We start from the raw sequence: 16658 nt of genomic DNA, 5'->3' as shown, positions 1-16658 counted from the left end.
CCTTTTTATTTTTCTGTGTTAATTAACACTTTTCAAGAGGCTTGTTTCCCCTTTTGTCTTAAACATGGATCGTTTGCTGGATGCCATTTAAAAAAAAAATTATGATCAACAGTTTGCTAATGTAGATGCTTCGCATGAACAAATATGCAGTTTAAAGCATCCGATGTGCTGCTGTAAAGTTAGTATGGTTCCCTACCAATTTCACTACTTCTAATATGAAACCTGGATCCAAATAAAACACAGATGAAAAAAAATTCCTGAATTTTTGGCAATGATCATTTTTCTGTAATTTCTGCTTGTATGCCGCAAGTCCATACTTTAAGGGTAATTTTCGTAAGACTTGTGGCAAAATCGTAAGAGTTGACAGGTCTGTTAAGACCATGTTGGATCAGCTTCACGCGTATCAACTTGAAAACCTACCACGCCTGGATGCTTTCAATTAAATTCTGTTCAGCTGATTTTCTAAGAAATCACACAAAAGGTTCTTCTGGTTTTAGTAATGGCAGATCAGAAAATCATTTTTGTATAAATTTTAAAGCACTATGCCAGGATGATTTTTGTAAAATTCCATTGAGCGGTTTTTGAGAAATCATTTAAAAGTTTATTTTATATTTTGTTAAATATTTATAACTCCAGTCTTAATTGCCACCAGTCATTTTTCTGCCGAGGTACTATTAAACAACAAATACATACATAATTGTTGTTGTGGACTCAATGCCATTTTCAGCACGTGATAGGCTATTCATGATGGCCAGTATATCTGGTGGAGGAAGAAAACAGGACCCACCCACCCATAAAGTACCAGAAGCCCTGAAAGAGACTGGCAAGCCAACTCACATACGCATGTTGGCTGAGAATGGGACCTGAACCCACTCCGAGGTGGGATGTATGTAAAAACAATCGCCTTAGACAACTTGGCCACCTACGTGCATAGCAGTGTTTGGTATGGAAAATCATTAAAAGGTTGTTCGTAATGGTGGCAATATTTGATAGCAGATCATCAAAGGACAAAATATAAACCATGCTAGGATGCTATCTGCCAAATTTAATCAAAACTGGACAAAGTGGCTTTGGAAAATAAGCTTAAAATTGAATTTGTCCAAAGATGCACAACAAACGACACAACACGCAAAAGATGCAGGATGAAGCCATATTCTCACTTGACATCATGGCAGATGGGCTCGGAAACTTTAATAACCTCCCAAAAACGTAACTGTCCCCAATAAATCAAGGGATTTTGTTTGTGGAAATGAAATAAGTGACTTGGTCTGACAACCAATGATTGCAACATCAAACAATGCTGACATTCAACTCTTAACTGCGTATCAAAATTGGCTAAAATCCAATGGTAACAAGGGAAGGAAGCTTCAGAAACAAAAGGCGGCTAAATGATGACACAGAATACAATAAAACTCAATTAAGTTCTTATTGGTATCAAACCATCATCACAGGCATAGTGGTCATCCATTTATAAGATTTATTGTTTGTTAAATAAATTGATGCCACACCCTACCCAAAGAATCAGGGACTAAAATTACGCTATACAACCAAACATGGATAAACTCTGCAAAAAAATTTCATTATAATTTCACTGAAACCTAATAATAATCAGGGGAATTACTCTATAAAAAAAAAAAAGATAAGAGCACCTCTGACAATCAGGGGATATAACTCTGCTGAGCGAGGACAATGGCCAAATCAAAATAATGCTGCACACCGAACATGGTTCAAATGCAATAACAATGGGAGTTGTGCAGAAACAAAAACTGGACAGGCAGGGCCTAACTTAACATCCCTAATTGATTTTGAATGAAATGATGGGACAAAAAGTACAATGACCTACTTTTCCTAAATTATATGGCGTTGATCAAGGACTACCCAAACCATGTTTAATGGCGATAAAATCACTGTAACTGGCAGCAGTGGCAATGAAATAAAACTTCTTGTACACTGTTAACCTCACTGAAGAAAATCGCAAACAACTGAAATCAGTGGTATGGAATTAATCTACTTTGTACAGGCAAGCTAATAAAACAATGACAATATTTGTGCAAATTTTTTTATTTCCTTTCAGTCTTTGTTACTTCACGAGATAGAGCTAGCATTAGAAGCAATACGGGGCCACAAATCTGCACACTCTTTTGCAACAGGTCCAGTAATGGCAGAACCTAGAAAAAATAATACAATTATTACAGCTATGAATGTTGTCAAGTGGAATCTTCAATAATTGCTAGAATTCTAAAGGAACATAAATTTTTAGACACTCATCAGTGACAATGTAAAGAACATTCTCAATTTTTAAGCAGCTATAATGTAATTTTTAAAAAAATGTGTTAATCTGATTATAAAGCTATAAAGTGCTATGATTATCTTCTCTTTTTTGTCTAATTTACCCTATCATACCTTTATGCTGTACTACTTGACTAACATGTTCATTCTGATTTGTGAAGCTTGTGTCTATGACATTGTGAAGTATGTCAGAACTTGCAACCATGTTATAAAATTCAAAATTGGATTTATTTATTTATTATATATTAAACTAAACTAAGATCAGTTGTCCAAGTGTCATGATGTTAGCAGATATTTATTTCTTATTAGGAATCTTTGCTGACAATGGATTGGTCAGTTCTTAGGTGTGGTGATCAGGTTGATGAACAGACAGCAGAGTCAATTATCCATCATGCAAAACAAGGGTCAACGTAAACTGCAAACCTGGAATTTATTCACATGGCTTCCATTATTAAAAATGCAAAATATATTTTACCCTTGTCTCTTTCATTTTCATTTAAAAGTTAGCAGTACATTGCAGAAATAATGGCTAAGACTTTAGTTACACCTTTAAAATAACAGAGATATGTCAGTTGGGATGAAAACAAGAAAGTATACAAACTGAAAATGTTGGAAAGATCTTTTATTTCATAAAATAACACAAGACTGTGCAAGCCAAAATCCTTTTCTGCAACAAATTCAAAATCAGCCAAGACATTCAGATTTGCACCCAATTTTCAATCCACGGGTCCATGGAAATGCGACTTTTTACATGTAAAATTGTAAAACTAATAAATTCTGAATGTTTTACATGCTGTCAAAGTACACAAATTTGCAATGAAAAGGTACTTTACAACACTTCCAACATTTGTATAATTTAAACAACCTAGATTACATAAATTCTTTTGATTTCTTGATCGTGGTAACAATCTCAGACACCTCATTAATATGCATGGATCTAGCTCCTTATCCAACTCGTCCAAGATCACAGTGGCACTCATAATAAGATCACAGAGGCACAAGAAACATTCCATGTTTGATTGAATTAGATCAGAATTATGACTTCCGAAGTGTTGACAAACTATCAAGATTCAAGATTGCCTAAATATCAAACCAATCCAAGATTATGTCAATATAACTGCATATCCTAACCCTGAACAATACTGGATTTAAAAAATATGACTTCTAGATTGCTGACGAAAATTCAGTCAATCAGATGCAAGATCTCATTTATGTCCTTGAAAAACCAATGTTTCAAAATAAAATAGTGGTTTTACAATGGTAGAAACAAATCTTCACAAATAGGTCTAGAACCATACCATCAACCTGGTTTTATCTTATGATCAGGAGAGCAAAAACTGGTTTGTATTACTTGCAGTTCAGGTACTTACAACTTGCCATAATGGTAAAACTGGTTTAAATTACATGTACTGGCATTTCAGGTACCTTCACACAACTTGTCCTAATAGCCAAGGTTCTAACAACTCTGGATTTATCACATACCTTTCATTTCACCTTTAATGTTGACAATGACCCCTGCATTATCTTCAAAGTATATGAAAGTGCCATCTTTCCTCCGTATCGGTTTTCGTTGCCTCACCACTACAGCTGGCATTACTGGAATAATAATAATAATAATAATAATGAGGACTTTGTATAGCGCCTAATCTTTAGAAGCTCTAAGCACATTACAACATTAGACAACACATATAAGATTAAAAAAAGACATATATAATTACAGGAATATGCTACATTTGAAGCATTCACCAAAGTATCCTTACCTGAAACTCATTCTCTATTATTTATTAAACTTGGTTTCCCCTCTTCCATGGATCTAAATCTATCAAAGGATGAATCACACTGGTCAACAGTGAAATCATTACTGACTTGAAAAGGCCCTAATCTGTAGTATTTTGGTGTGCCGAACACGAATATAACCGTGAAAAATTTGTATTGGCTCTTGTTTTGAAGATATTCATATACCTCATTTTCTATGTTTCACTGTGTAAATTTCTCCAGTAGGACTGCAGCAACATCCGGAATAATGATGTAACATTGCATAATACCATCATGCTCACATCATCCACAGTTGATTGCATCATTTTCTGATGCAATGCAATACTAATGCCATGCGGCTGCTGAAGTAAGTTGACGTCAGCAGTGTACTATACATGTGTAGGCCTATTATACTAATGCCAGGCGGCTGCTGAAGCTGACGTAAGCAGTGTACTATATAAAGCCCAATCAGATAGGTTCAGCATTTAAAATATTTTAGACGTTGTGCGAGACAGTTCAAGCTACTGTTACATAAAACTTATTATTTTATCCATTTACGTACAATAAAGAACAGTAATGCCTCAAAAGTGTGTTAATACCGCGGACAATTTTTGCTATATTTGTGGGGAAGTGACATTTGCCAACCAGAAGAAAAGTATCAATTCTCAAGTGAAGAAGGCATATCATCTTTACTTCGGATGCAAGGTTGGTGACCAAGACAAGCCTTGGGCTCCGCATATATGCTGTGCTACATGTACAACACAGCTTTCACAGTGGTTGAATTGCAAAAGGTCATCAATGCCGTTTGCAGTCCCAATGGTGTGGAGAGAGCCAAGCAACCACCTAAATGACTGTTACTTCTGCTTGGTTCCTCCTCTTTCCGGCGGAATAACGAAGCAAAAGAAGTCGAGAATAGTCTACCCAAACATTCCGTCTGCATTGAGACCAGTTCCACATGGTGAGGGACTTCCTATTCCAGAACCTCCAGCAGAATATTCTCTTGATTCATCTGACGAAGACAAAGGTGAGTCGACCTGTTCTTCTCCTGGTCCATCAGCATGCAGTGATCCAGATTTTCACTGTGGTGCATCATCAACCCCACACAGAATAACACAGGAAGAACTAAATGACCTGATTCGTGATTTGGACTTATCAAAGAACAAGGCAGAATTGCTAGGATCAAGACTCCAACAATGGAATCTTCTAGAAGAAGATGTCACAATTACTGCATATCGAAAGCGCCACCAGCAATTGGAGCCTTTCTTCAGAAAGGAAAGTAATCTGATATTCTGTTCCGATATTGAGGGCCTCATGAATGCTTTAAAAATCACTCATGACCCACAAGAATGGAGACTATTTGTGGACTCTTCGAAACTGAGTCTCAAGGCTGTGCTTTTGCACAATGGAAACATTCTTCCATCTATTCCAGTAGCGTATGCTGTCCACATGAAAGAGACATACGATAACTTAAGGCAGCTACTGAATTCCATTGAGTATAACAAGTACAGCTGGCACCTCTGTGGTGATTTGAAGGTAGTTGCCCTTTTAATGGGACTGCAGCAAGGATATACAAAATACATGTGTTTCTTATGCGAGTGGGATAGCCGAGCAAGGGAAACGCACTACATGAGGAAGGAATGGACTCACAGGCAGAATGTAGCCATTGGAGAGAAGAATATCCAACACCCAGCTCTGGTTGAGGCTCAGAAAATCTTGCTACCACCCCTTCACATCAAACTAGGTTTGATGAAGAACTTCGTGAAAGCCATTGACCGGACTTTGCCAGCATTCCGATACCTGCATGAAAAATTCCCTCGACTCAGCGAAGCAAAGATTAAAGAGGGAGTTTTTGTGGGTCCTCAGATTCGAGAGCTTTTCAAAGATGACCGGTTCAACAACTTGCTGGAAGGTGACGCGAAACAAGCATGGAATGCTTTTCGCCTAGTTTCTACAAACTTCCTCGGAAATGTTAGGGCAGAAAACTATAAGGAACTAGTAGAAGACATGTTGATGAAGTATAAGAAACTTGGCTGCAATATGTCTCTAAAGATTCACTTCCTTCATTCCCATTTGGATTTCTTTCCTAGCAACTGTGGTATTGTTAGTGATGAACACGGCGAACGTTTTCATCAAGATATCGCAACAATGGAACAAAGATACCAGGGAAAATGGTCCACTACAATGCTGGCTGACTACTGCTGGACACTCCTCAGAGATGCTCCCGAACAGCTGTACAAGAGACAGGCGAAGAAATCTAAGATGTAGTCAATGACTTGATTTTTTATAGGTAGGCTATTACAGTTGACCTTTTACTATTGGAATGCATTTCGTTATGTAAACATTAATTTCTTGCAGATTACAAAAAAACTAGAGCCAATTTTGCAATTTGACTGTCATATTCGTGTTCAGCACATAAAAATTGATAAGAATTGACTAATTTTATTTCAGTAACATGACTTTTGTAAAAATTTGTTGTCCAGTGTCATTATTCTACACCAAAGTAACCATTCCAAATTCAATGTCACCATCCTATGTCACAGTATTCAAAATACTTCAATCTATTAGCAGCAGGTGTACATGTCTACTAATCACTTCAATCTACATGTCTGCTTATCACAACAACTAATCAATGTACTTTAGAAATCAGTTGTTCAGAAAAGTGAAGACATGTAAATAGGTGCATCTTCTGTTACTCCATGTAAAGAACAGTTAGTAAAAAACAACCTCTTGTTTTGCAGCAATGATGCAATAAAACGATATTAGAAAAAATCCAATCTGATACAAATGCCAGTGACAAGGTGGCGAGAGTTTAAACCTTTTCAAATTTTAGAAGTCTCTATCTTCCGTGGCATATGAAAAGATGTGGTACCATCCACTGCTACGATGTCTGCAGTGTGGCAGTTTAAAGTGATGTCTAGCACTGAGGCATCATGCCGCAGACACGTAGCATGATGTCCCACACAGCCACATTATCCAGACACCAGGCCGACCAGTCCTAACACTAACCTCTTAATGCTGAGCACCAAGCGAGGCAGCTCTTAGTACCATTTTTGTAAGTCTTTGGTATGACTCGGCTGGGGATAGAACCCACGACCTCCCACATCTGAGGCGGACGCTCTAACGGTGGTCAGAATAAGACTCCACATAAATATATGTTTAGCAGGTTAGGACTTCCGAGAAATGTATAGTTTGCTGGTTAGTATGGAGAGACTATGCCCTGGATTGGAACACACAAGACAAAAACAAAAGAGGACGACCATCCACAACTTTTTGGCCAAAAAAACCTGGACATTGAACTTAAGACCATCCATATGTCCCTGGAGGGAGGCAAAACAGATAAAGATCAAGATCATGACAGTTACGGGAACAAAGAGGAATGATGATGACCATGATGACGGTGGCCATCAGAGTAGACTGGTTCCTTGCATCTACTTTACTAATATGCTATCTGTGCACTGTACAGATCCAGAAAAACAATGGAGAGGCATGCAAGATTTTTGTCCTACAAATTAACAGAGGCAATGGTATACATTTATTAAAGAAACAAAATTCTTCTTTCTGAGAAACCAATGTGATGCTTTGACAATATCTGGAACTCTTAAACTACTTTCTACTGAATCCATCTGTACATTTGCATTACTTCTGTGCAAACAAACCACAAATGTCTTATTTATTTGCCATTTCTTTCTTTCTTAATCTTTTTGCAATGCCCCAGTACAATAAACCTATTGTATTTTCTTTGCAATATACATTCCGAATATCTGTTTGTACTTCCAACATAGCAACCTAAAGGGTTAAAAAAAATTAAGACCTGTGAAAGTACTGGGAACATGGAGTTAAGCTTGATATATCAGTCAGTGACATTGGTTAAAAGGGTGGTACTCTCAGCATGTGTACCCTCACACCAACTAGTTATCCCAGGTATAACTGTACGTAGAGGGTTCTCGTATCCTAGATGATCATGCACTAAATATAGAACCCTTAATCGAGAACGCACACTGTACGTGTTTTTACACAGAAGTCCACATGGCACCCACCCCAAGGGAAAGGTGCTGTGAAACTTATTCCAAACTGTTATCTAGTACCTAGGAACAAAGAATGGTTAAGATTCATCAAGTCTGTACATGTTTAAGAAGAGTGAACATGGACACTAAGGGTAGTACCTTACTCTCATGTATTTTGTAGAGGTGAGCAAAGACTCTTAAGTACCTTTCTTCCTCAACTCGGGCTTTCCCTTCTTAACAGTTGCTACAATCATGTCTCCAACAGCAGCTGCTGGCAGTCGATTCAGACGACCCTTAATACCATTGACAGCAATAACATAAATGTTCTTGCCACCTGAAAAAATAAAATTAACTCTTGCATGTAACTATTGGCTTATTTAATAGTCATGACACGGTCAAATCTTTTTCTTTTAAAAATAGTAATTACAACATTTTGATGTTTCGTAAAAGGCACCTTACTGCCAGAACAGGAAATCTAAGACCTTACTACAAGAAGAGGGAATTTTACACCTTACTGCCAGAGGAGGCAATTTTACACCTAATATAATGTTAATGACAAATTAAAGATATAACTTTTATGATTACACCACTTCCTCAATAACTCGTGCCCTGATAACTTGCAAACCCTCTTATATTGTTGCGGGGGGGGGGTCAAGCGTGGATCCCATTTTTCAAAACCACAAAATACCCCCAATATTTAGCCCTATTGAAAAAAATTGCGATTAAAATTGGTGACTGAAACATTGATATATCACTTGTTTTATGTCAAAATCAGGAGAAAGGACCTGGAAAACTTAATCAACATTTTGAAATTATTATTGAAATTATCAACTTTTAATAACAAGTCATAAGATTGGTTACATTTTCTTTCCAAACGACATTCTTAGTAGATATTCATGGAAGGTTTGATCATTGAAAATGTCACTTACGTAGGCAGTACATTAATATTTAAATGCCAATTAAATCATTTTTATGAAGTGAAATTTGTGTTTTAATTTTAATTCTATCTTGCAGTTCCTCTCAAGTGCAATGATCATAAATGCAATGTGTATTTAAACGTAAAATGTGTCAATCTACCGCTATGTCCACAAGCGTTTCTCTGAGAACCTAACTAAGTGCCGTGTTTTGACAACTGACTTGTGGAAGTATTTATTGTATTGTTGCACTGAATTAAAAGCCTGCATATTTCGTATTATCAGGTTATTTATGTCTTTTGAATCAAATAAAGGAAGTGAAATAAAAGAAGAGTTAAATGTCATGCAAATCCTACATACTTGAAATCTAGCGGCCCTTGTCGTATGTCGGGTGAACTCACCTCAGTTGATCAATCGAACACTTCTAAATGTTATTGTGTATGTAACAAACTACCTTAAATTAACCAACTCATTCATAACTGTGATCAAAGACAGCAAGGCAACCAAGTGAAACGAATAAAGAGCTTGGTTTCACAGATATGGACCACTGTGGGCAAGCGAGTTTCAGAGTTGTTGTTGTATGGTTTAACGCCATTTTTCAGCACACGATAGGCTATACATGGCGGCCAGTATTAACAGTGGAGGAAGAACCCAGAAAACCCCGGAAAGAACCACCGACCCACGAGAAGCTACTGGCAAGCTTTCTCACATATCCACATTAGCCGAATCCGAGACTCGAACCCATGCAGACAGAGGTGAGATGGCAGTGATCCAACAGAGAGCGCTTTAGACCACTCGGCGTCTCGGGGCCCCCAAGTTTCAGAGAATTCCTGAACTGGCACTTAGAGATATCCTCAAGGATGATAAGAAGTTTCACTGTTATTTCCAATGAAATCATGACATCAATACTGTACTAACTGAACAATACAAAAATTTAATTTCAATTAAGACAATTGTCTCATGAAATAAATGTCGCTAATTTAAAAAAAAAAAAAAAAGGAATCTTGTTTGGTGGTTTATCAACAGTAAGTCTAGTTCTTGCCACTCTGACTCCATTTTGGCAGTATACTATTTAATACCACTCCGGGAACCAGACTAATCAACAAAACAAAAAGCACTGATGTACTTCACAATGTTTTCGCGAACACGTGATGGTTGTTGAAGCTAGTTGGAAGGATCTTTCATGTGTTGGAAATTTTGAAAATAAATGTTATTTATAGAGAATAACAAACTTCATTAGAAAAAGTGCAGTATTAACAATTATTATCGATGTGATTTGTAAAACGAGGATTCAGTCATTAAACAGCCCAGTTCCCTCCCACCCACCCCCAAGCAGTTTTCTTGATGTCTATGTGGAATTTTTTTAAGTTTTGGAGGTCCCTTGGTAACTCACGCCCTTGCTTATAGAGAGGTCTATGTTTGTGGACCCCGTTGTGTGCAAGTTATCAAGAGAGAGGTGTACATTCATTTCCTAAAGAATTTTTCATTTGTCGGTACTGTAACATATCAGCATCCAAGTTGTATTGGGTCAAGATGGATGGATGTAAGACGGGGAAAATGTATGGATGTTATTAGGTATTAATTGAATAGTGGTGGGGCCGATTCCAAAGGGACCAATATTACACGACTTGGTTACTAAGTAGGAGGCAGTCCAGCAAGGATGAAGACTGGTTTCTAAAAACTTCAATTTAATTGATCTGGAATAACTCCATCAAACAAGTAATACTTCAGTGCACTTAAACTTGAAGTGGTGAGAGAAAGGTCGATTTACTGTTGCAATTTACTAAACCTCAGAGTCAATTAGTTTTTGAAGTCAATTACTTATTAAATTTGTGTATCAGAGCTTACTCCCTGTATTTTACCCCAAATGTGCAAGACAAAATGCATTTTCTTTTATCCTAGGCCAAATTCAGTTATTTTCAGATGTAAATAAATTCGTCTATCTCTTTTTCATTCAATAAAATCTTTTGTGCATCTTTTCTTGCCCTGTGTAAACCTTGGTCCCGAGGATGTCGAGATAAACGATTAGTACTGTATTACAAAAATGGCTATTTTTTTAAAAATTGGCAACAAAATATTGAGTATGGCGATGTTTTGGGCAACAACTTTTTTAAAGCCAGCAACAACCCTGCAACTGACCAATGAAAAGACCAAATTTATAAACTTGTTGGGACAGATGGGTAATGGTAACTCTACAAACTACATTGGTGGTAACACTACATAGCCAAACCACACTGGTAGTGAAGCATACAAACTTAAACTGTTGGATGCCAGAAGCTATGGTGTAAAGTTTCATTACAAACACCAATTTTCATTTAGGACAAATCAGACATCATGTAAGTTCTTTAAGTGAAAACCCCATGTTGATATGACCTTCCACTCAGGAGTCGTGACAAGATTTTAATGACAACCATAATAAATACCCAAATATTTTCATTCAGGCCTAACTAAAACCTGGGATGAATACATAGCGAAAGTTTCATGGCAATCTTCCAAGTAGTTTAGAAGTAGCGTTAACGGATAGAGAATGGACAACAGGCTATCCCATAACCTTTTTAGGTATACAACCAGTAGAGCTAAAAATTATAAGTCTCCTTAGTCCCCAATATGCTTAGCAATCCCATTCAAACACAAAAGACTACATCTTCAATATCTGTCAATTTTTTTTACAAGACTTGCTATAATGAATGTTTTCATTTCTTGTTGATATTGGATGAACCAGATGGCATCAATAATTGATGTCATGGTCTTTTTTTAGGTCTTATTTCAATGGGCTAGATACAAACAATATTCTACAAGTCACCAACATCTTTACAAGCCACAAGCAAATAGACAAGAATAAATGCTGAACTCTGTACCTGTGTTGTCCGCACAGTTCATAATAGCTCCAACGGGCAGTGCAAGTGAGATGCGGAACTTTCCTCCCGACGTACCACCACGTCCTGAAATACATGTAAAACAATGTTTCAGAAGTTTGCCCAAAAATTCAGAACAATCAAGAAATCAATATATCATTGCAAGTGGGTGGGGGTGAGAGAGTAAAACTTAAGTTAAAACAATGCATCCTTCCAAATCGATTCATCTCCATCCAACCTATGGGGACTTTACATTCTTTGGAATTTACCTTACACAAGCTCTCACATGGAAGGACAATATTCATAGAGCGGCTGGGTGGACAGTTATAAAATTGGCTAATCCAAGATCCTTTTTATAAAATAAATGCCATGATAATCTAAATATTTTATGGTGGTGCATTAATATTGGGGTCTATGATGGACAACATCATTTAGGAGAAATGAATAGGGAATCTTTGACAAAAAGTAGTGCAGTACAGCCAAATAATTCATAATGTTCGAAACAGCCACTTAAAACTTTGTAATGAAGTGTTAATTTAGCCATGGGTTTTGGAAAAGTCCAGTTAATACAGACAACCCTGTCCTGTGGGGCCAGTTTAATTTTCCTAAATTGTTATTAAAGCTGATTAAGAGGGACCGTCTTTCTGTAGGGTTATCTCAATTCAAAGTAAGACTGCACTATGGACCAATGGATGATTAAATACTCATTAAATATTCTTAAAACTTTATACAGCTATTACAATCATTATTATTTTGCTTCATAAGATGTACAACAAAATTATGTTAGAATCACAAACTGGCAATTATTTCCAAAGCTTAAGTAATCTTACTTTTCTTCAATGATAAAAATGTTTGTGAATCCAGATCAATGATGAAGAAAAACCAAGTTGCAACTGGCTTCTGACTGAGCAACAAATGATTAATTTGTGACTCATTTTTTCAACAAATGAATTTTCAACCAAAATTCTGTAGATAGATTCTGTAATTCTGACCGTTACAATCGTCAAACTTTCCACATTCCCCTTTAAAAGAGAGATGACAATGCTTCACTTCATCCTGTACCAAAAGCTTGTTAAATCAATGTGAGGAAAAAGGAACATTTTAGGTAAAAATGATATTCCTACAATGCAAGCTATCAACCCTGATATGTTGTTTGGAATGCTGAAATTAGTTAAAGGCATGACAAGTATCTTTAACGAAACGAATCTAATCACATTCTTTAATATTAGTATTTTTTCTCAATCCATTGAAGAGACATACCTTAACTTAGACTTTTGCATTCCTTGGTTAATACATTTCATCCAACTTAAATGAATCTCACCTGTTGAAAATGCTTCCATTTGCTTAAGTTAGAATTTGAATCCATCAGGGAAAAGATAGAGCAAGTATAGTCAGCCTGAAGCATTAGACTAATTTGTGGAAAACTGCCAATTTGCGCTTCCAATTGTGCAAGATGTTCCTGAAAATTTTACCTCTTGTTCCAGTCAGATGAACAGGACAACACTACACAAACGCCTTTTATTTAGGCAGTAAGAAACTGACCAATAAATATCTGGGTAGATGTCTTGCATTGTAGGACTAGTCAAAATGATGGACTGTGCAAACTATTCTGGATAAATCACCCGTAGCTTGGACCCTGTACATCTCCATTAAAAAGTGGCTTTATCACATCATTACTTTTCATCAATGAAAAATAACAATGGAACCTCCAAATCAATGCATGACACAATTTTTCAATGCTTCACACTTAGTCCAAGACCAAATTCCTGAATCTTGTTCAAATTTCTGGATAATCAAACATATTACTCAATGAATACAGCATTTGGACAACTCGCCAATCGCTAATTAAATTCTGTAGTGTATAATTTCAGAAAAATCAACAAAACTAAAGCAAAAAAAAAATTTAACAGCTTGATCATGATCAAAAGTATATGTGGGCTTCCACCAAGTCTAGCGTTTTGCAGATGGTTATAAAGTTAACAAAAAGCCAACTCCAGTATTCCTACATGTAAGACCTCGATGCTGATATTTTTGTTTTAGGCATCTAGATCTTACTGCCCAAATAACAGCACTGTATAGCATGTTTTGATATTTTTTGTCATTGGAACGAAAAGTTTTCAGGAATATCTCACACACTTGGCAGCCCATATCCGTGCTTTCTACACATTTTAGTTATGTTTTAGTCAGACTTTACTCTGATGGTCATTTTCCTACTAAATTAAAATTCCCAAACAAGAAAATGGACATGTTTTCAAGTTACGTTGGTATACATTTCAGTTGGCTGGAATGTGATGGAAGCCAGGGATAACTAAATCAGTTAAAAGGATGATAAGAATCTTGAACAAAAAAAAAGCTATCATAACACTTTCTTCAAAATGAATATATTTTTATTCTTTTAATTAAGAAGTATATTTCAACTTAACCCAATTTCACCATTCCCGGCTTCCATCGCAATTCAGCTGACTAAAATGTAGGCCAAGCAAACTTGAAAACAGGTCCATCTTTTGTGAGAATTTGAATTGATTAGTCCTACAATGTAAGACATAGCACATGTTGGTTTTGTTTTAGTGCCACGTCTTACTATCCAAATAACAGCCTTGTATAGCATGTTCCAATGTCGTTGATATCAGAACGAGTAGTCAAAGTTTCAGAAATATCTCATACATTTGGCAACATATATCAAAACACTTCCACTAATATGTGTAATTAATATACTTACTGTGCTGTCTTTATCCTGGCGGAGTGAAAATACGACACTAGCAAATCGACGCCTTTTCATGTTCCATGACATACATTTGAATGTGTTGCAATGGGACGGTAGTCATGGTATGCCGAAGTACGTTTAAATAGGTTCATGTGGCTGATGTTTCTTGAACTAAACGAAATGTTGCTTTACAGATCCAATAGGCAAAATATATTTTTTATTCATTTTGTTAAAGAATAATATTTCAACCCGATTTCGGCATTCCTGACTTTCATCACTTTCCAGCCAACTGAAATGTAGGCCAATGAAACTTGAAAATAGGTCCATTTCTTTTGTAAGAATTTGAATTTATTAGAGAAAAGACATCAGGGTAAGTAAAGTCTGACATAAACGTAACTTTACTTTGTAGGAAAGCGTTGTTACTGGTTGCCAGTTGTGTGTGATATTTCTGAAAATTTTACTTTCATTATACTATTAGACAACACCAAAACATGCTACACTGTGCCATTATTTAGGCAGTAAGATCCATCACTCTCCAGAACAAAAATATCGGGTGATGTATCTTACACTGTAGGACTATTGAACTGATTATAGAAAAGACATCAGAGCAAGTAAAGTCAGACTAAAACATTACGACTTTACTTTGTAGAAAAGCATAGGTACTAGCTGCTAGTTGTGACATATTCCTGAAAATTTAACTTTCGTTATAGTTAGTTGACATCAGAACACGCTACACAGAAGTGATTTAGGCAGTAAGACCTAGACGCCCAGAACATAAATATTAGCATCAAGGTCTTACATGTAGGGCTACAACTCCAACAAACTTCCTCAGTGTTAATCCATATTATAATAGAACTTACAAAAGGATGTTTAAAAGCCCTTAGTTTTTTATTTTATATTTTCCGAACCCTATTAGATGCATGGTGCTGAATACCAGCTACGCCTTACTTCCAATGCGCAATCACCTCGAGACAATTTAATAAAACAAAACAAAGAAACGAGCCATAAATTTGTCCTTTTAAAATTTCACGTGCGATTTCATAAGTTACCAATATCCTCTTTTGGATTTGTTTATAAACTTCGTGCCCTTGTAATCTACACCGTACGCAAGATACGGCCAACTTCAACTTTCTAGTTTTCAGATCAAATACATTAAAGCTGTATTCACCATCAGTGTTATTTGTAAGCGTCACAAGAGATATACTATTTTTGACATAGTCAACGACCACATTTCAGTATCAACCCATGGTTACTTCAACCAGCATTTCTTACTCTACGTAACAAATGTCAACCGCGATCCTACAATAATTTAATTGATATATTATTTTTGTAAAGTATGCGTTTCATGTTTGAAGAGTATACTCTAAGAATATGGAGATGTTCGTTGATAATTCAAGTAACATAAAAAATTCACCTCTCTTAGACATTTTGGAAAGTTGAAAGAGGAAGTGGAAATGCGCAGGTACAGGATGTATAATTAAATCTCGAACATACTCATAGAAGGAATGAGATGTAACAGAAATATCATAAGAGAATAAAAATCCGGAACAAATAGTTGTGTTTCTCGCTTTCGTAAATTAATCATGAAATATACGACAATCAATTACATGTGTAAGTAATCAGTACTTTGATAAATTTAATGAGCTTCGCCAAATGCAATTTAAAATCGTTTTAAATTCAAGTCAAGTAAAGTAACATTAACTTAAAATTAAGCTTGACCTTGGTACAGTCATCGAGATATCTCTGCTTTGCCAGTGTATTCTTTTCCTTTTAACCCCTCCGCAGAAAAAAAGATTATCTTTAATTAATGGCACCCTATTTAGATTGTGGCGATATCAACGAGGTACTTTCCGTGATTATTAATCATAATCGTAGCCAATTAACACATGACCGTCACCATATCCCAAACGAGGCAAGGACGTTGCTGCACGTGCCATTTAATATAACAGAATCTTCCACTGCAACAAATTCCACGGTAGAGACAAGTGTGTGGATCTTTGTATTTAATTTTTAAATCGATATGGCTATCAATTGAAAATGAAATGATGAAAATACCGTGTACATTTTTGATGTAAGAACAACTTAATCAAAGTTATCGAACGTCACATTAGCCCATTTAATCCTCGGGGGGTGGGGG

At 36.3% G+C, this 16658-nt stretch overlaps 1 protein-coding gene across 1 annotated transcript; it reads right to left on the bottom strand.

Annotated features, from left to right (window-relative positions):
• Positions 1-2045: 2045 nt before the first annotated feature.
• LOC149791202 (large ribosomal subunit protein uL14) lies at positions 2046-16003 on the bottom strand. Its single transcript, XM_089969674.1, has 5 exons — positions 15936-16003; positions 11821-11904; positions 8254-8382; positions 3772-3885; positions 2046-2168 (listed from the first exon to the last, which is right to left on the bottom strand). Exons 1-5 carry the CDS (start codon positions 15946-15948, stop codon positions 2086-2088), a joined length of 423 nt encoding a protein of 140 aa, XP_089825800.1. The 5' UTR covers positions 15949-16003; the 3' UTR covers positions 2046-2085.
• Between the last annotated feature and the right edge of the window lie 655 nt (positions 16004-16658).

Source organism: Sinohyriopsis cumingii, chromosome 9, assembly GCF_028554795.1.
Source record: "Sinohyriopsis cumingii isolate HCF-2022 chromosome 9, ASM2855479v2, whole genome shotgun sequence".
Taxonomy (NCBI): Eukaryota; Metazoa; Mollusca; class Bivalvia; order Unionida; family Unionidae; genus Sinohyriopsis; species Sinohyriopsis cumingii.
This window is presented reverse-complemented; position numbering and strand designations above follow the sequence as displayed.

Bases quoted from the DNA above. Each gene is read 5' to 3' on its own strand.
- LOC149791202 (XM_089969674.1), bottom strand. The intron at 8,383-11,820 runs GTACAGAGTTCA...TTATTTTTTCAG, and splicing joins GAACTGTGCGGACAACACAG to GTGGCAAGAACATTTATGTT. The intron at 3,886-8,253 runs GTACTTAAGAGT...TTATTATTCCAG, and splicing joins GCCCGAGTTGAGGAAGAAAG to TAATGCCAGCTGTAGTGGTG.